General features: G+C 40.3%; 1 protein-coding gene across 2 annotated transcripts; it reads left to right on the forward strand.

Annotated features, from left to right (window-relative positions):
• The first annotated feature begins 1,985 nt into the window (after positions 1 to 1,985).
• NIPA1 (NIPA magnesium transporter 1) lies at positions 1,986 to 17,554 on the forward strand. Of its 2 annotated transcripts, XM_041468512.1 has the most exons (6): positions 2,180 to 2,202; positions 5,452 to 5,499; positions 6,198 to 6,294; positions 9,444 to 9,534; positions 10,781 to 10,941; positions 12,231 to 17,554. In XM_041468512.1, exons 3-6 carry the CDS (start codon positions 6,258 to 6,260, stop codon positions 12,740 to 12,742), a joined length of 801 nt encoding a protein of 266 aa, XP_041324446.1. In that variant the 5' UTR covers positions 2,180 to 2,202; positions 5,452 to 5,499; positions 6,198 to 6,257; the 3' UTR covers positions 12,743 to 17,554. The 2 variants fall into 2 exon arrangements, with proteins under 2 accessions (XP_041324445.1, XP_041324446.1); XM_041468511.1 differs by lacking the exon at positions 6,198 to 6,294 and having other exon boundaries at positions 1,986 to 2,202.
• Positions 17,555 to 20,067: the final 2,513 nt, after the last annotated feature.

Below are 20,067 nucleotides of genomic sequence, written 5' to 3' on the forward strand. Positions count from 1 at the left end.
TTGAGGTACTTTTATGTCTTATTCCAAATTGTTTGTAAACTTAATAAAGCAGATATTGGGTGAATTCAGGCTGTTTTTCAAGATATTTGCAAATTTAATATTTATCACTGCTGCACATATTATTTTAGTCTATGACTAATCCTGACACTATACCTGTTATATGGCAAGTGCAAAAGTAACTACTGAATAAGGCAGATTAAGTCTGCTAGAATTTCCAAATACATACTTTGGAAAGGCATATATAAGATTTATAAGTAAGATATTAAAATGACATGGTTAGAGTGGGCTGGAGTGAAATGAACTTGAGATCTCTGGTACCTGCTTTTGTCTTGATTCAACCACACCAGAGAGAGATTTTGAGTATAAAAACTGGCCAGGTTTGAGCTCTGTTTAGAAACTTGCCTGAAAATTAAATGTAAAGGCTGTTAAATATATATCCTTTTTCCACTGTGCAAGCATAAATTATTTCCTGTAATAAATTTTTTCTGTACATGTTACTAGGCTGTATATAGATCAGAAATGGATATTTATAATTAGCCTGTATTTGTCTTCACCTCTATCTTTGTTTCCAAGGGTTGCTATGGATAACTTGTGTGAGCTGTGTACTCATTTTGCAGGTCTTCTGAGTTTCACAAGGATGAATCCTCTCTTCCATCCCATTCAGTATTGAAACAATGACCTGATGAAGCAACCTAAGTGAAATACGGGCACTACTGCAGTAAGCATTACATATCTTGCCATTAAACCTTAAAAAAATAATCAGTGTTCCTGTGTCTTCCTGGGACAGCTGCCTCAAGTAGTGTAGGCAAATTAAGAAATATGCAGACTAGAGAAATATTTCCAGGAGTTTGCCTCTTTTCTAACCTCATATCATTTCCTGAGAATGCCAAAATATGTGCGAAGAACCATGCCCAATTGCTAAAAATTACAAAAATGTCCACTTTCCTTTATATTAAGCCAAGATACCACAGCCCATTTCCTTAGACGGATGTTGCCACAGGAATCCATTATGGACTGATTTATTTCAACATATATCTGGAAATAGTAAGAACTGCAGTGAGATACCTGCTACTAAATATTTTGCTGAGCAAGGAAGATTACTTTCAGCTCAGCACTTCATCTTCGAGAGACTGAGTTCTCTCAAAGAGGAGCGGCCCTGTGATGGCCCAGCTGTATTGCTGCCAGAGGGATCTCCAGCCCTTCTCTGCAGTGGCAGGATGGCTTCTGTTCTTGCCCTCCCAGGACCTGGAAGATGCTGAATGATAGCTGAGAGAGGAGGCGCATAAATGTGAGAATCTGACCTTGCTCTGTGCCATTAGAAGAGAGTTAACTTTTTCCTGGAAGTAAAAGTGGATTATTGAATTTACGGCAGGGGTGATTACGGATCCCCCAGTTTTCGGGCAATGTGCGTGACTCCCGGCAGAGGCCAAGCTTTCCCAGCGTGTAGCCACACAGTGCCTGGCGGATTGTCCGGCTCTGCCCCTCACACTGACCTGGCAGGGGGGATGGAGCGGCAGCTCCAGGTCACGGTGCCGGCTGTAATGGCAGCCTTGACCCCCGCCTGGCCCTGCCGTCGCAACACCCCACGCTGTCGGGCGGACCGGGAAGCGACCGTGAATTTTAGAAACCCCGCGGGAAAGCGAGAGCTCTGGAAAGAAGCGCTGCTCCCACACCAGAAACTCTGACCCGGCGGGACTCGTCCGTCCTGCGCAACATATCCCTCGCATCCCTCTGTCTTTCCGCATCCTTTGGCCCTGCTAGCATCCTCCTCTCCTTCCACATCCCTGTGCACATTTCTCCACATCCCCCCGGTCTCCGCATCTGCCCGGATCTGCGCACGCCGGGAGCCCCGGGAGCAGCGCCAGGGGGCGGCTCGCGCTCCGGGGCAGAGCCGCCGCGGCCATGACGTCACCCTGCTGCCGTCCCCGCGCGGGACGCGCGCCAGGAGCCGCGGCTGCCGCCGCTGCCGCCCGGAGCCTCAGAGCCGCTGCCGGGAGCGCTGGGCCCGGGCAGCCGCCGCGCCTGCAGCTCTCGGCGGGGCCATGCGGATGGCGGTCGGTGCGGCAGCGGGCGAGGGGGCAGCGCAGAGCCCCGGCCCCGCCGCCGTGTCGCTGGGCTTGAGCGTGGCCGTGGTCTCCAGCCTGGTGAACGGCTCCACCTTCGTCCTGCAGAAGAAGGGGATCGTGCGGGCCCGCGGGAGAGGTAGGGGCCCGGCGCTGCGGTGGCCGCGGGTGGGAGCGCCCCTCCCGGCGCTTCCCGGCCTCCCTCCCTCCGCACCCCGCGACCCCCCGGTAACCTGCCAGGTGTGCGGGGCCTCGGCTGCCCCCGCCCGGGGCGGCCCGGCCACCCGCGGGGCCGCTCCTCCCTCGCCCGCAGCCCTTCCCCGCGCTGCGGCGGCGCCGGCCCCGAGCGGGGGGCAGGAGGCGGCAGGGCTGCACAGGGACCCGGCCCGCCCCGCGGGGCAGGGAGGACGGGCAGCCTGGGCTGTGTCGGAGCCTGTGTCGGGGGGTGGCCGTGTCGCCTGGTGTGCGGGACACCTTCCCGGCGTCTGGCCCGGGGAGCCGGCTTGAGTCTGTCACCTTAAGCGTGTTGGGCATCAGAGGTCCATGGTGGACCGAGGCGCAGGGGAGGCGATAAGTGAGCGGGGAGGCGGCAGGCGGGGTCAGTCAGGATGTGCCGGCGGCGGAGAGCAGCGAGCGGTGTTTAACTGCGCATCAGCAACAGCTCCTGGGGTACGGCCAGAGCGCTGCCCTGGCACCCTGTAACTGCGCTGGGGACTTGAGTGTTGTCTGCGCTCCTCTCCACGCACAGGTTCTTCTTCTTCACGAACTTGTGGGACTTTACCAGCAGTTTCTGTGGCTTAGATAGTTTCTTGCCATGAACAGCATCAGCACGTCTTGTTGCTTGTTTATTCCGGTACTTCCACAGATGCATGCAAGTTGTATCAGTCATGTGGTGGTTTCCACTTTTTGAGAAAAGACAGATCAGTAACATAAAACATTTTATTTCTTGTATTTTTCATATTGAAATCCCACGCCTCATTATTATTTCCTGAGATGAACATATTCAGGAACCGACTGTGCTGTCTAGACAGTTTAGCCAGAACAAAGCTGTAAATTCACAAGTGTGAAGATCTTTTGAATTTTATTTTGAAATTTGAGCTCCCCAAAGCATGCACCTGAACAGTATTTGCTAGTTGCATCTTCATGCTTTGAACATAGGAAAATGCAATTTTAAAACATTTATTTATTTGTTTTTAGTATCCTGCTTTTATGTAAGGGGAAGACTGTGAACTCAGGTTGCATCATGCCTTTGAATTGTATTACTGTGGTCAAAAGCCATTTTTGGCTTTGGTAGGTGATAGTGTCTGTGTTGGAGCATGTGTCCATAAGTTCTAGGAACTCTTCTTTATGAAAAATTTTTTTTAGTTCCAGGATGAGGTATTTTCTCTGTATGCATTGCATGTATGTAAATATGTACATATATGTACACATACAAATATATATATATATATTTGTATTTGCATTTCCATTTCCTGCTGCATCTAGCATGTTCAGGATGAATGCAGTGGAGCAAAGCAAGCTTGGAACTATGTTACTACAACCTGGCAGCCTGATCTAAAAAGGTTTTTTTTTGCTTTTTCTGCAATGACCTTACATCTGAAGGCATCAGACAAACTTCTGTTTTGCAAGCATAGTCTCCCTTTCCCTCCAAGATTGCTGTAACCCATTTTGATTGTCCACAGAGAGATCATGTTTGCATCATAAATACAAACCTTTTTTTTTTTTTTTTGTAAGGGAAACAATGAGAAAACACAAGAGAAAAATAGTTTTGCATGCTAAGGCAGCAGGAGGAAGTTTCCATTTAGAGTGCACTTACTCCTGAAGAGCTTTCAGTGGAGCACAGGGTTGAGTGATGAGCATGTTCCTGTTTTCTCAGTGCTAGCAGCTGTAAAACTTCCTGTTTTGAAGATAGTACTGGTGTTTGTGCATCTTGCTGAGCATGTTGTAGTTCTTTCTATTGGCATGCTCAGTGGGGACACACCCAGGAAAATACCCCAAGTTTCTCTCTATTTCATGGTATGAAGCAGTAGGGATCTGCCTTAAATCTAGCAGTTGGAGCTGTGAGTCTGAGATGGCCAGTGTCAAATGATGTCTTCTTTCCATTGTCTTCAGCAGGTGTTGTATAATTAACAAGGAGGCACTTCAAGTCTCTTCTGTCTTCTCTCTTGAATCAATAATACAGTATTGATGTCATTAGCAATCCTTGTCTTGTTAGAAACAGCAGTGGGTGACAAATATTTTGCAAAGTTACCTTACTTGAGTCAATATTTTCTATAATTTCTGCCCGCAACAGTGTTTTTATTTTCTATTCAATAACAAAAGTCTAAAAAATTACTACGCCCACTCTAAAGCTGGCCATTTTCATTAGTCATATTTCATCTCTTTTCAATTGTATAGTGTGATTTCCAAGTGCTTAATACTTTATATGTCTCCAGAGTTAGTGATAGCTGGTTTTTTCTTCCATTTGGGATTTCAGAGTAGGTACAATATTGCCTACTACTCCAGCAGCTTTTAAGAGGGCATCTTCCCAAATGAATGCAGAGCTGTATTGCTAGAAAGAGGAGCAAAACTTAAGAGCATGACAATGCCAAGGCTGTGCTCAGAGAAGGCCGTGCTTTAGTTTAGGAGGTGGTCATGAGCCTTGATGTTGTACAGAAGCAGAACTTCTGTGGTGCACAGGCTCCACCTGGGCACATCCCAAGGCAAGAGGTTATAATCTGACAGTGAAAATAATCACCCTCCAGTTCGGGAGGCACTAAGGACAATGCAGAGATTTTATTCCTCACTGAAACAGTGAACTACATTAGGAATTCAGAGGCTTCAGTTGTAGTCCTTTCCAATGCTTAAATGGAGGAGGATGGGGCAACACCATGGTCCTGCCAAACCTGCAGGCCAAAACTGCCGAAATAATTTCTCACCTGCAATTTTTCCAATACAATTTCACTGAGGCTGTATTAGAAAACTAACTGAGCCAATTCATGTTCTGTTTCCATGGGTTTACAGTTCTCCTAGAAGTGGTTCTAATTTGTATGTTTAAATGTCACCCTCAGAAGCATTTGGTGACATTTTGGATGCTTTCTACACAATACTGCATTAGTGTCACATAGGTGCCACTTCAAACTGGAAACCAGAACTTCTGACTAAAACATTGTCTTAAGAAGGTCTTACTTGGAAACATAAGCCAAATCCAAAACTGCTCTCTTTTTTTTCTTTTTTTTTTTTTGGGGGGGGGGGGTTTTTTTTGTTGTTTTGTTTTGTTTTTTAATCTCAGATTCATTTGCCTTGAAAAGTAGATTTAAGATTAAGGTCTTTAATAACTGAGACTGTTGTTTCATAGTTCCAATATTGTGATTTCATATTTTTCTAATACATTTTCCTGTACTTCCAGGTACTTCATACTTAACTGATATAGTATGGTGGTCGGGCACTATTGCAAGTAAGTATCTTTAAAAGTTTTGGGTTTTTTTTAGGAGAGCTTTGCTTAGGTAGTAATAGGAGACATCAGGAGGTCTGGGTCTTTAATCTCACACTTCCTTGTCATGAAATTTCCATCCCTAGAAATATTCCACTTTTAGTAAACTCTTACCATGGCTACCATGCCTGGTGGTGTTTGCAGAGGCAAAGAGCTGGGACAAACATGAGTCAGACATCTTTCCACATTTCCAAACCATTTGGTACTTGCAGCCCTTGGCAGCCACACACTGCTCTGCCTCTGGGTTCCTGCATGGTTTGTGTCTCTGTATTGCACTGGCCAGCTCAGTTTTTAATAAAAGTCAAAGCTGAATTAAAAATTGTTGTTGTGCACAAAAGGGCTCATTGAGCACATGTTATGTTTTAGATCAGAAAGCATTTAACCAGCCTCAATTAAAAAGAAAAACAAAACAAAACAAAATTCTTTTGGTTTCTTGTTCAACAGATACAGTTTCAGTTTTGCTTTTAATCTGCAAGATTAATGCAAAGCCTTCTCTGGTGCTGATATGAGATCAGTGTAATTTTACCTTTAATATCTTTGTAACACTGCTCACACCAAGTTCATTCTCTGATGTGAATCTGGAGCATGGTGAGCAACTAGCTTTCTCCTCTTACATGAGCCCTACTTCTACCCACAAGCTTAGAATCATATCCCACTTTTAGATTCTAATCCAGCCTTTTGTGAATTATTTGGAAAGTTCTGATGCTGTTTCTGAGAAGTATATGAGTCCAGTTGTGCCCCTGGTATTGTGGCAGCAAGGTAAGTCTCTGATTTTTGGTTTTGTTGTCTTAAAGCTATGCAAAAGAAATGAAAACCAATAGATCCCATTGAAGGACAAAGTTTACAGCAAGTGTAGAAGCCAACAGAGCTTCAGAAGAAAAGTCCTCAGCTGGTTTAACCCGAGTTTCAGTAGTTCTTTGACAGCTTCCTCCCCTGACAGGATCACTACTGCCTAAGTAAAAGTAAATCTGTGCATCAGTCACTGCTTATCACTCCTGAGGCTCCCATCTGTAATCTGTAAGCAGAAGGAGTTAAAAAAGGGAGGTTTTATTCCAGAACTTATCTTGGTGAATCAGAGAAAACAATTTCATGCTTAAAAGAGCTGACTGAATTGAATGAAGGCAAAACAGCTGAAGGGAATGGTATCAGTTGGCGTTTTTCCAGTAACTAGATGCAGGTATTTCAAAACAAAACCTCAGTAGCTTTACTGAGGAACTGGGCAAGAAGAGTTGCTTGTGGATATTACAGACTCAGAATGGCAGCACAGCCACAAACAGCAATAGCAAGAGCTGGGTAGGCACCTATGGGATGGAGAGAAAGGTGCTGTGTGGGGAAAGGTGTTTCTTGTGGAATTAGCAGTACCCCCAGTTATCTGGGTGAAATGATAATGGCTGACATCATTTTCTCAAGCAGAGAATTTGGAGTTTGGATGACTAACAAAAACCACATAAATTCTATCAACTTGTTCTCATGGTATTTGTTCACATGGTGAATTAAGTGTTTCTGTGTTGGCATGCTGACTCAGCATAATGTTGCCTAACCATTTGGGGGCCCTGGGATCCACTGGATTACTGAAGACTTCAAAGGAAGGGCTGCATATTCTGCTAAGAGACTTTTCCTTACTCTAGTCAAAAGAGTGATTGCAGCATGTGTACAGGTATTTCAATGAGCATTAAACTAATTAATTGGCTAATTAATTAGTTTCAGTGCAGGTTTTGATAGCAGCAGAGATGTGGCTGGTTCTTACAGTGAAAACATTTGCATTAGTGTTGTATTACAGATGGAGAGTACACTTGTGAAGTGCATCTCCTGTTTGTCACCGCAGATTTGGCTGTATTTCACATTTCATAGCAGAGCTGGGGCTCCTGACCTGATCTTAAAAATGAAACTAGGTTGGAAGATGAATTCTAGCAACATACTCAATGTACTTGATGCATGTGAGCTGCAAATAGACTTTAAGTTAGTGGGAGCAAGCTGAAGTTTGTCCGAATTAAGCCCCCTGGAATAGATATCTAGAATATAACCCCCCCTCTAGAATAGATATCTTTTGCTGTACAGGTCTACTCCTGGTCTCCTTGCTAATGGTGACATGTCAGTGTACATTAGGTTTTGTGTTGCAGTAACTTTGAGGGTACTGGTACTTGTTTATCATATTAAAGCCTTCAAGAACTGAAGTCATGTCTTGACTTACAGCACTGATGTATCTGATGAGGAATTTCTGTTCAGAGAGGACTGGATAGGTTGGCAGCAAATATTCTCAATGTCAGGTAGATGGTAACAATCACTGAGATTCTTTTTTGTAATTGGTGTTAACTAGTCCTGGTCTGTCATTTGTGATGGTAAAGGACTGTTACTACTACTGGTTACTACTACATGATGATATGGAAAATCTCCAGTAAGTTCAGTTGCATTACAATATGTTCCATTTGACTGAAGCTTCAGAGATCTACTTTATGGACTGATGTTGGTGCCATCTGTTAAGAGTTCTTCCAACAGAAAGTTAAGACACCTGGCCTCCGAAAATAGCAACCTTTTGTCCGAGTCATTTGGAAATGTATGTAACCTGCAGAAGTGCAGAGTGCCAGCTGTACACCATTCTCCATCCAAGATCTGCCCCAATGCCTTCAGATGCCTTGAAGATAATGCCAGAGCTGCTACACAGACCTCCAAACAGCCTGAGGCTGATAACTGAGTTACTCTGTTCCCAGGGACAGGGAGACCACCATGTTTCTTGTGCCTTGGAAATGCTGCTCATCAATTTCTCTGTTTCACTCCTGCACATAGAGGAAGCCTCAGTGAATTTAGTTAGTATAATTTTTTCACACTCTGCAGTTTTGCATATTTGTTTGTCTCCTTTGTATTTCCTGTAGGTTACACAGGTCTTCAGCTCCACTGATAATGTGAGCTAAATTGGTAAATTAATTAATGTTTGCAGAGTGCTTTGCAGATGTAAAAAATTGGATGATAGTAATGATATTTGATAGTTCAGGGCAGTGCCAGCCTGAGCATAAAGACATCTTGGATTCTTGAAATGTTTTTAAATGATGATAATGGCTTTTAACAGCAACTGGAAATTGGAGCTGTATGTAATTTGTGCTCAATCTCAAGCTTCTTGCCAGTTACCACAGACCCTGTAACTATGCAAGTATGTTGACCTATTATAAACTTGCCAGCACTTGCAAAACCATGCAGCTTTTATTTTTTAACTGAAAACTTGAACACATGAACTGTTATCACAGCTGTGATGTGCAATACTATGGTATATCTTGGAATTTGCTTTTACTGGAGGAAAGAAAAATAAGGTTGAGGCTGTTACTATGTCTTGTCAAGCATGTTCTTTTTACAGTTGTCAGGAATGACTTTGGATGTTACGTAGTGTTAGGAAAAGTTGATGTAGTATATTGAAGAGCCCTTATGCACGTGCTTTGCGTTTCAGTGGTAGATTCCTTAGCACTGTCTTGATTTCCCCCCAAAAAACTAACACTGCTGTTAGGAACTGTAATCAAATACATTTGTTTTATGTGAATGCACATTCTAAAGATGAAACCATGGATTATATATACTTTTACCCCTCCTGATACAAATATTTGAGTGTAATACTGAGATTATAATCCATAAGTGTTTCTAATTTATAGTCTTATTTATATTTAACTAAGAGAAGTTATAAATGAGATGATTTATTGTGCTCACTTGGATACTCTTGTGTGGCAAATATAAACCCTGTGTTAATAAATACAAAATTATAGAAAATTTCCAGCCATTTTGTTTACATGCAAAATAAACAGAACTAAGCAAATTGTAACATCTGTTTTCCAGTTAGGTCAATCTTTCCCAAACAGTATTGGGCAAGTTTTGATTACTTATTTTTACAGAGGGGTTTAAAGGCTTATTTCTGGTTCTCTTGACAGTGGCACTGGGTCAAATAGGGAATTTCTTGGCCTACACTGCAGTCCCAACTGTGCTAGTGACACCCTTGGGAGCTCTTGGCGTTCCATTTGGGTAAGAGTTTGCTTTTCTTGTTCTTATCTGGATGTCATTACTACTTCATAAAATGTCAGATGGAGTCATGCTCACTGGAGGTCCACTGAGAAATGTGAGGCTTATGGCTGTTCATAATGTGTTATAATGTCACCTATTCCTGTTTTCCCCAGGAAAGCATGGCTGGGGGAAGGTAGTGGTGAAGAAGGGTTTTCCTGAGTATCTTCTGCTTTTTAGCTCTTATGATGATTTGGAACAGACAAACATTTTTTTTTCTCCCTTTTCTGTGGTTTTCTGGACTTCTCTGCCTATTCTCTTGTTCACAGTTCCCTTACTATGTAGATCTTTCCTTTTGTCTCACAGTCTTTCTCTACCTAGCTATCTGTAGCCCACGTGTGTTTATTGATGCTGATTTCATTTCATTGGATCTGGCCTCTTTCCAAGGAGGAAAACTCAAGGGAGTTCCTTACACATGCATACCCCCAGCTTCTTAGAGGTTATGTTTGTGGGAGACACAGAAAAGGCAGTGAGTTTAAGGAGTTAATATGTAACTAATGTTTTGTGAATAGATGAGCTACAGTTGTGGAACTACTGCAGTGAGAAAGCACAACTCTTTGAAAACAAAGCTCTGCATTGCCTTGAGATTTTTCTATTGCCTTCTGTATTGTGACTGCATCTGCTTCAGAGTGTAGATGGCATTGCTTTATGTCTTTCTTTAGTTCTATCACTATGAAGCACACTGATGGTGCTCTAAGTACCACCTATTATTTTATCCTAGGCCACATATTTTTGCTCACTTTGGTCGGCTACATGTCTGAGCCCAGCCCTGGGATCTTTGAAACCAAAGGTCACTTATATCTCATGACTGCTTAGCATAAAATGGGGCTTTGTGACAGCTCACCAAATTCGTAATGGGTAGATGTCTGCCTCAGGGATCAGTGTCTGGTTTGGGGGGTTTCGGTTGTTTGGGGGGATGGGTGAGGGGGTGATGTCATTTTGTTTTTTGGGGTGTTGTGGCTAGAACTTTTGTTGGGGTTTGTGTCTTGTTTTGTTGTGTTTTTTGGGGTTTTTTCCTAAGGTGAGATGTCAAGGATGGAGTAAAACTGCAAATGGATGAATCTTTCCTCAGATAAGTCAGAAATACATTTTGAGAATTCATCTGCATTTGATAGTATTCCTTTGAAAGGGAAATTCGTATGGCACAGCACTGTTAGAACATTATTAACAGGATGTAGTCAAACTTCTGTTTTTCTTCCTCTTTTCAAAGGTCTATCTTAGCTTCTTACCTACTGAAAGAGAAACTGAACATTCTTGGCAAGCTGGGATGTTTGCTGAGCTGTGCTGGGTCTGTTGTTCTCATTATCCATTCCCCAAAGTCTGAGAGTGTCACGACTCAGGCTGAGCTTGAAGAGAAGCTTACAAATCCAGGTAGTTTGTTTTTTCATTAATTCATAATGATTTTCTGGCGTTGAGCAGGAGCACTCTTAAGGAAGAGGCTTACCACTTCTACCAGGTAGAGAAATTGACTTATGAAGAAATCATGATGTGACAGGCAAATCAGTACAGGTTTTGTGTAAGAAAACTGTGCCGTGCTCTTAGAACTTGTCATACTTACTGGGACAAGTGTGCAGAAAGGAAAACATGCATACTTTTGAAAACATTATCCTGAACAGCAGGATCAGAACAATGGCCAGTTGAACTTGTAATTTTATAGCATTATGAAAGACTGTATCTTGCTATTTAGAGATGAAAAGTATAAATCTAGGACCTCAATTTAAGTTGTTTTATACAAAACAAAAAAATACCGTCTTTCTTCTCTCCTTTATTTCGCCATGGTTTTTTAATTAAAAGTTTATACTAAATACCAGTTATGTTCCCAGATTTATTTGCACAATAAAGGTATGTAGAAATAGGCTGTTGAGACATACGCTGAAATGCCTGTTCTTTCTCACCAGCTGCTGGAAGACACATACTGGTACTAATATGTTCCAGGCCCATTTTTATTTCTCTTGCTTAAGCGCTAAACTGCCAACTATTGTTTTTCTTGTATTTGCTTGAAGTGAGAGAAACTCAAACCTAATAACATCAGCTATGCAAAAAGTCTGCAAACAATGAAAAGAAAACAAACACCTTGGTCTCAGTTTACCATTTAAATCTGAAAAAAAAGTGCATTGGCTATGTATTTTTTTAAAAACTCTAAAGCATGAAATCTTTTTCACTAATATTGTATGTGTACTGATTGTATAATGTAAATAATATGGCCTCATGTTGGCTCTGACTGTCCCTACTCATGTTCTCACCTTAGGGGGATCTAGCTTTATGTTTAAGCTCTTTGCTGGATCCACACACTGTGCCTTAATGAACTGTGTATGAATGAGGTATTATCCTTCTGTCTGTCACAGGAGACTTTAAGGAGTATAGTCCTAGTGGAAAAGAGAATAAAATTTTAAAAAGCCATATGAAATCCATTTCAAATGTGCCACAGTGTGTAATTTTCTACGTGTTTTTTTTTGGTTTTCCCCAAGAACATGACATCATCATCAGTTGTTGATGCCAGCATTTCTGGAAGCTCATTAATTTGGGTCTATCTTCAATAGCAAATCTTAATTGTGATGTATACCTGAAAGTCACTGTTAGGACATGATTTGCCTGCTAAAATCTTTAGAAGACCAAGAATTCTTACGTTGATATTTTCTTGTTTTCTTTTTGTTTTCCAGTTTTCGTGGGTTATCTCTGCATAGTGCTGCTAATGCTTCTCCTGCTTATCTTCTGGATAGCTCCAGCTCATGGACCTACTAATATTATGGTTTACATCAGTATTTGCTCTCTGTTGGGCAGTTTCACTGTTCCCAGCACAAAAGGCATTGGGCTGGCTGCTCAAGATATCTTTCACAATAACCCATCAAGTCAAAGGGCTCTGTACCTCTGTCTGGTACTTCTGGCAGTATTAGGATGTAGCATTATCATTCAGTTCAGATACATCAATAAGGCACTGGAGTGTTTTGACTCCTCTGTGTTTGGTGCCATCTACTATGTTGTGTTTACCACCCTAGTCCTGCTGGCTTCAGCCATCCTTTTCAGGGAATGGAGTAATGTAGGAGTCGTAGATTTTTTGGGCATGGCTTGTGGATTCACCACAGTGTCTATTGGAATTGTTCTTATACAAGTCTTCAAAGAATTCAACTTCAATATTGGAGATTTAAACAAACCTAACATGAAGACAGATTAAAATATTTTTGAGGGGAAACTGGATGGCTCAGGGAAGGATGCAGAGCTGTTCATTTCTAGGTCACTATTTCAAATAGGATTCAGGTTGGTAACTACCCTCTGACAATTTGGTGGCCTGTGTGAAATGAACTGGAGACCTCCATCCAGTTTCAAAGGTACAGCTGTCCATGTAACCCAATCAACACAATAAATTACCTTAATTGGAACTACTAATTGAGTCAGCATAGAGACTGATGTATTTCCTCACTGTAAAAGGTAGTCCATCAGAAAAGCTCTGTGAATATTCTGACAGACCTGTGTGAAAGCTTGTATTGTGACTTCTGAGGTACCATTTCTGTGGGCAGAGGACATCAGTTTCTAATGCACTCAATCTGATACCTTTCATCATAAGTGATGTATACCTTTAAATAAGGGGGGGAAAAGTAAGTGGAACGGTTTGTGAATCTCAGTATAGCAATGTCTTCACTGTCAAGGCTGTGAATTCTCAGACAAATGTTGGTTGGATCATGGACTGTAGATTTGTTCTTTTTAGTGACTGTCATGGCAGCTTTGTCTGCCATGCAGTGAAGACACGGGACTTTTAAATTGAGTTCTCTATACAGAGCAGTGGATCCTTAAATATTTCTCACTAATTGCTTATCAGCTCATGGTAGTGTCCAGGTATGCATTTTTCTTTGTAACTTACATACATTAAGACATACTGCATTCATCTGAGAGTTTAATATTGGGAGCAGGTAGAAAGACTGTGAAGGATGTGGAAATTATGCACAGGCTCACTGCCTACATGGTGGCTTATTTGTAAGCAGCTCAGAATTGTTTCAGTGCCTTTGCAATCAAAAAATACTGCATAATTTTGAATGTATTTGTTTCAGATGGCCTATACCAGTTTAATAATTCAATTTCACTGTCTACAGTATTGGACTATATTCAAATTCTGAACACATAAAGCATCCAGAAGGACCATATGTTTTTGGAGGAATTTACAAACCTGAACTGAAACCCCTGGATGCCTTGACAGCTTCTGAAAAACTCACAGTCCTAATGGGAAGAGGAGTGTTGTAATCAGTCCAGCATACTTTTATTTAGTTTAGTGACTAAATGCAGGACATAATTTTGTGAAACAGCTAATGAATAGGGACCACAAAAAGAAAGAAATTTAAGACAGAAGAGCATGGCTCTCATAGCTCAAAAAAGATGGTCTGATGTTCTTGTAACATGGGAGAAGGAGGTTAAAGACTGAAAAAACAAAAGCATTCAGAGAGCTGGGTTTTAGGTAACTGACAGGGACATACATTCAGATCAGTAATTCATAGACTTGTGTGAACACTTCAGTTGTAATTTGACAAGTTGTACAGACAGCTTAAGCTACGATGAGGATGACTGAACAGCTCAGTTCAAACCATTTAGAGAATATTGACATGTTAAAGAATGAAACAGTTAATTTCATGTTTTACTTATATTTGGTAGCAAAAGCATCATGGGTTAAAAAGTTGAAAGCTTGAAAAGCAATGAATGTTTGTTTCCATCTAAGTACAGAAATGGAAGAGTGCAGTGGAACTCAATATCTCTAGATCAGAACATCTCCCGAGAAAACAGAAAATCCCAATGTGATTACAAGAGAGTATTTGAGAAAATTCACAACATTTTATTAAGAAATCATGAATGTAACTTTGTAGCTGCCTGACAGACCATGGATGTTGATTAGTGGGGAGTAATACTGTCTGCTCTTGTGATGCTTATTGTTGACCTGAATTGAGGTTTCCTTAAAACTCAGCCTTCATCTTCATTTAAAATGAATGCTGTAATCCCTACGAATGGCAGCAATAATTGCAAAAGTGAACCCAAAAGATTTAGTGTTCTGAAGGGACTGCTCTGAGGGAGTAAGAGCCCTACTATGTTATTTGTAAGGTTGTTTTAAAACTCCATATTGCAGGGAATGGCTCTGAGTTGGCAGAAGTGTGCATTGTTACAGGCCAACACACAGTAACTGGGTAACTTAATGAAATAGAGTAGCTCCAGCAGAGAAAATACCATCTTCATGGATTTTCAAATATTGTGCAAGGTTTTTAGAAAGTCTGAGAATTGTAGATGAAGGCAATTGGGCTATGAAATCTGGTTAAACTAGCCTCTGTCCATTATTGATTGGAAGATGGTATCTTGTTTCTCAGCAAACATTCATATTTTGTCATTAGTTCCCCTTTTTTTTTTTTTTGATTGAACCTGGAATTGCACATAGGTTACGAGACCTGTACTAACCTACTTTTTAAAACAATGTTACCTGTTTTCTGAAGCAGTCAAGTTGTCTTTTCAACATTCAGCTTCAGAGTTCATTAATTGTATGTTGGTTTTCTATTAGCCTTTAATCTCTGAAGGCTTCTCTGAAAATCTGTAGGTCAGAATGGAAATTATTGTGCTCTCAACTTACTCCTTCTTTGGCCATATTTGTTTGTCTTGGTTGGTCTTAAAGTTAATTCTTAATTATTTATAAAGTGCCTGTCCTAGTATGTTAGATGCATATGCAAATTATTAGTAAATGTTAGATTCAGAATAACTTGATTGCCCTGTCTAAACCTTGACATTTTCTGCACCACACAAAGTTTACTTGGTAAGTGCTCACTATGCAGAGGAAGAATAAGGTAGCAACCGTGTTCTGTGGTCCTCTGACCATTGTAAACACTGATAAATATCAGCACAGTTTTCTTCTCTTCTCCCCAGCTGCTCCTCATCTCTGATGAGCTTTTTAGAAATGTCTAATTAATCCTGATGTTTAAACAAAGACGCCAAAAGCCAGCACATAAGGTGAAAGAAATTCTCGTGGCCTTGCACATCATTTTTATCTGCAGCCTTTTACTTCTTGAATGCTAAATAACTGAAAGCTTTATTTTTGCTACTTTGTTCAATGTGTAGCAGTGTTCTTTCAAGTTCTGCTGTACCTGGATCTGGTTCAGTTCTAACTTTAGAAATGTATTAGCATTTTCTGTTGTCACTGTTGATATGATTCTTTCCCCCTCCATCCCACGCCCTCCTCTTTCCAGGTGTCCTACCTTTTTTAGTCCCATTGCTTTTCTGATTTAAAAGGAGGCACTGTTGAAGTTGAATTTTAACTGTTCCCTCTTTTTTTTTCCATCCCTTTGACAAGTAAGCACTTTGAATAAGACAGATATCCGAGTTCCATCATCTCAGGGAGCAAATGTGCATAGTTGTCTCCTGAGCTCTGGCTTCCCTCATGGGTCTGCCCTTTTCACATTGTCATTGTGTTAAATGCATTGATAGCTGCAAGCCAGATGACTTCAGTTCTGATTCCAAAGTGGAAGTGGGAGAGGCTACACATAGAAAAAGTGGATTCATTACAGTGGTGGAATGCATTTGAATTACGTCCAAATCCACAGGAAAGGCATTTCACTCCGTATGTCTGACTTCTGTTATACTTGTCAAACATATTTACTTGGTACTCACTTGAGGATAGCTCTTTGATCATTATCCCTTCAGTGTATGGAGGATTTGCATTTGTCAGTCACGATCTCTATTAGGTGTCAAACACAAAAATCCCTCAAATGTTCAGTAGGAGAATAGAAACCTTTTTGATACAACCAAAAAAACCACATTTGTTACACTTCAAGCACTTCTGTAAAAAAAAAGAAAAATATCTAAACAAGTTATCTGCTGTATTGACTTTCCAGGACTCTGTATGTGTAAATAGAGCCTATTTATTAGTGAGCTGCAACTAACATTAATAAGAACTTGACATATCACAGTTTGACAAGTGAGGCTTCCTATTAATAATATTGATTTTATCGAACGTATGTATTTTTCTGAAGTAACTAGCACTGAAAAATTGAAACACTGGATTAAGTTGTTGACACACTAGAAAGTGAGGTTTAGCTTTCATTTTACTTTTAAAAAATACAGGGTTTGTATTTGAAGAAATTTGGAGTTAATAATTAGGGGGTGCTTTAGATGGGAAATTTACACATTGTACCCCCCCTCACATTCTTGTTTCATAAATATAAAACATCAAGGATTCTACAGATATTCCCTGGTTGTCTTGAGATGGTGTAACTGCTGAACTTTTACTGTTAAATCAAGCATTATGAAATGTTTATCTGTTACCTGTTTTCTTTGTAATAATTCTTTGGTGCTATCTGTGGGCTTACAGAATGCAAATTTTTAATGTGTACTGTGTTAGGCACCAATGTTGTCAACAGTTATCATTACTAGTTCCCAAGTGTATCAGACAGCAGTGTTGAAATGTTACGGATTAAGAAATTTCTTTCTAAAAGCTGCAAATAAGTCTGGGGTTTCTTTGTGGTTGTGTTGGGTCCTTCCATGTCCACATCCCTCCCCAGACAGTTGCTCTATAGAGTGGAAAATACTGGAAAAGATTACACAAAAAGGGTATTTTTAAGTCTTTTTTTTTTTTTTAAACGGTGGAACTTTCTCTTTTTTTTCTTTTTTTTTTTCTTTTTTTTTTTTTTTTTCCCCTGGAATGTAAAAAGTAGTTCTAATGGGATATAGGGAAAAGGTAGTTGGCAACAAAAATAGAATGTCAGGTTTGGTTGCTTCAATGCTCTTGCAATATAGTTACTACAGATTACATAAAAATGGTTTATTTTATTAGCTTCCAAATAATGTATATATAGATTTGTTAATGGCTTACAAGTCAAGCTTACTCTCTTTGCTTTTTAAAAAATAGTTATAGGCATGTTGTATTTGCCTTGTGTAAATTATAAAAGGCTATTTATTAAGTTTTCTGATAATTAATCTATTTATTAACCTGTATTGTTTTAAAATAAATGATTTCTTTCTAGCTCAATGCTTGTTTAGTGACTTGTTTTTAGCCATTGGGATCGGGGGCAAATGAAGTTTCCCACACATTGCTTTACAGGCTAATTCCAATTTATAAGCCTAAACTATTTCCATTACCCTTTCTCAAAGTAGCAGCTTTGCTTTTAATCAGACTAGCAGGTTCTTGCCTGGGTACAGATCAGGTGGCCTACAAAGGGCTCAGTTGCCCTATACCAGTATCTACCAGCAGGCTGCAGTTTTAATGTCTGCATTGGACTGAAGTTTGCTGACGGGTAGAATGAAGACTTCTCTGGCAGAAATGTTTGCTGGGGCTTGAGTCACTTCAAACTGTGTATTCAGGGTTAACATGTGCATTGTTCCTACATTGGTTACTTGCTAGAGCTTCTGTTCCAAGATTTACTGCTCCACAGTTGGGTGTGTATCAAGTGGTAACAGCTGTAAAGAAGTCTGTGTCACCAGTCTAATTTACTCTCTGTCATAACAGCTCTCTGTAGAAACAATTGCTTGGAAAATTACAGTGATTGCCCATCTCATTTTTCATCTGAAATTCCTAGCCCCTCATATCAGGTACTGGCAGATTCATAACTTCAAGTCTCTGTGTGTGTGTGTGTGTGTGTGTGTGTGTGTCTTAGATTTTGGTTGATTGGGGTTTTTTTAATGGTGGGATTTATGATGAAGAACTGCTCCATTCTGTGCATTTGTGTTTCAGGGGATGCATTGATATTATTGCCAGTCAAAATTCAAAGTTATCTTTAAACAAGAAAATTAGCTCCTCAATAATATTAAATGTATGCAGTGGAAGAGATGGGTATGGATTTTTTATTGCAATTTTATTTTTAAAGGTATTTATGATATTAATGCAATGTGCAAAGATAGACCAGAAACATTGAAAGGCTTTCACTTCTGCATGCTGCATCTCTGATTTTTAAGTAGGTAGGATAAGGAGTGTGTATGTTGTTAGCAAGAAAATTCAGCTATCCTTGTCTTGTGCATGTCAGGAGCTAGGCCTCTAAGGCAGCAGCATTGTGGTAAAAGCAAATGTGCCATTTACACCCCTGGTGGTGTTGAAAGTCTGGGACATAATCAATCCTAAGCATATTTATCTCAGCAACGCAGTTCACAGTTAATATATTTATCTTAGCAATGCAGTTCATATTGGAAGAGCATTAAAGACGAAAATCTCATTGTGTCGAAAGAAAAAAAAAATTCCTGTTGATTTTTGTGAGGTTTGTTCTACAAATTTTAAGTCTTAAGCAGAGTCCCTTAAGTTCCTTGTGACACTGTAGATGTTGCACAAGTAGACTCACAAATGTGGTTCTTTGTTCTGCTCAGCTGTCTTCACAAAACACAGCAGGGAAGTGGTCACCAGAGACCCTGTTAAAGCTTCCTAAGCTTGTACAGGTGTATTTTTGCTCTTTGCCCTTTTAAATTTTACAAGTTATTTATACACATAGATACTAAACCCTAAAAAATACTGTCCATAGCCATGCAAAAAGACCTACATTGACCACCCTCATGAAATTCCTTGGGCACAAGGATGGTTTGTGAGAATTGCCCTGTGAGAAGGGGTTAAATTAGGCAGGTTACTGCCGTTCTCATGCTTGGGGTTCTTGCCAGATACTCAGCAAACATGCCTGAAATACTGTGCTGTTGTAAATTACTCTGAGATAGTTTGAGTATTTTCTGTTTCTGAGCACAAACCCTGGCTTTGAAATAAATATTTAATGTGCCAAATTTTGTGCCAAATGGAAAGCATTGCATTTGTACTTTGAATAGTTGCACGTATGTTAAGTAGAACTAGCAGCTAAAAAACACAAGAGAGGGGATTAACAGAACAACTGAAATTCCACAAGCATCTAAACTTAGAGGAGTCCAGTTAATATTTTCAGGTATTTACTCATTACTGTTTTAGCTTGGTTGAGAGGTGTTTTTGAAGGGAGGAAAGCAGAGGGAGATAAGAGTGGAGGGGGAAGACTAAATTGACTTGCTTCAGACATTACTCTTAACTCAGGAATATGTAGACATACACATTATCAGCATTTGGCATGATCACAGGCACATGAAGTTCTTTAGCTCCTTTAAGCTTTGAACCTAGCTATCAGTACCTAGTTGCTTCTGTTTATACTGTACTGGTTAGGTGGCACAGGTTTTAATCTTTTAATCCATTTGGGAAACCATTTTCACCAGCTGTTAACTTTTTCAAAGACTTCACAGTTTTGATATCTTTTGGTAAAACACAGAAAAGCCAGTGTCTTACTGTGTCAGTACGTAGGTAATTAATGTAAATTGCTTAGCAGCTTTTTTATCTTAAAGTACATTTTTATATATACACACATATAAGACTATTTTCTAAGTGCAAACTTAGTTCATGTCAGGAATACTAGATTAGTTTTATGTTGGGAAATGGAATGTTACCTTAGAGAATAAAACAGGCCTAACATTTATCCATGTGCTTTGGGTGGTGTAAAAATGTAATTTTTTGTGTCAGAGCAAGGGACCATTTTTAATGAGATATAACAC

This window comes from Pyrgilauda ruficollis, unplaced genomic scaffold (genome assembly GCF_017590135.1).
Source record: "Pyrgilauda ruficollis isolate IOZ18807 unplaced genomic scaffold, ASM1759013v1 scaffold22, whole genome shotgun sequence".
NCBI lineage: Eukaryota > Metazoa > Chordata > Aves > Passeriformes > Passeridae > Pyrgilauda > Pyrgilauda ruficollis.

What these genes read in the sequence shown, in the direction of transcription:
- NIPA1 (XM_041468511.1), top strand. Translation starts at nt 2,043, where the DNA reads ATGCGGATGGCGGTCGGTGCGGCAGCGGGCGAGGGGGCAGCGCAGAGC. An exon ending in GTGGTCGGGCACTATTGCAA is followed by an intron (nt 5,500 to 9,443) that starts GTAAGTATCTTT and finishes TTCTCTTGACAG; the next exon opens with TGGCACTGGGTCAAATAGGG. An exon ending in GCTCTTGGCGTTCCATTTGG is followed by an intron (nt 9,535 to 10,780) that starts GTAAGAGTTTGC and finishes CTCTTTTCAAAG; the next exon opens with GTCTATCTTAGCTTCTTACC.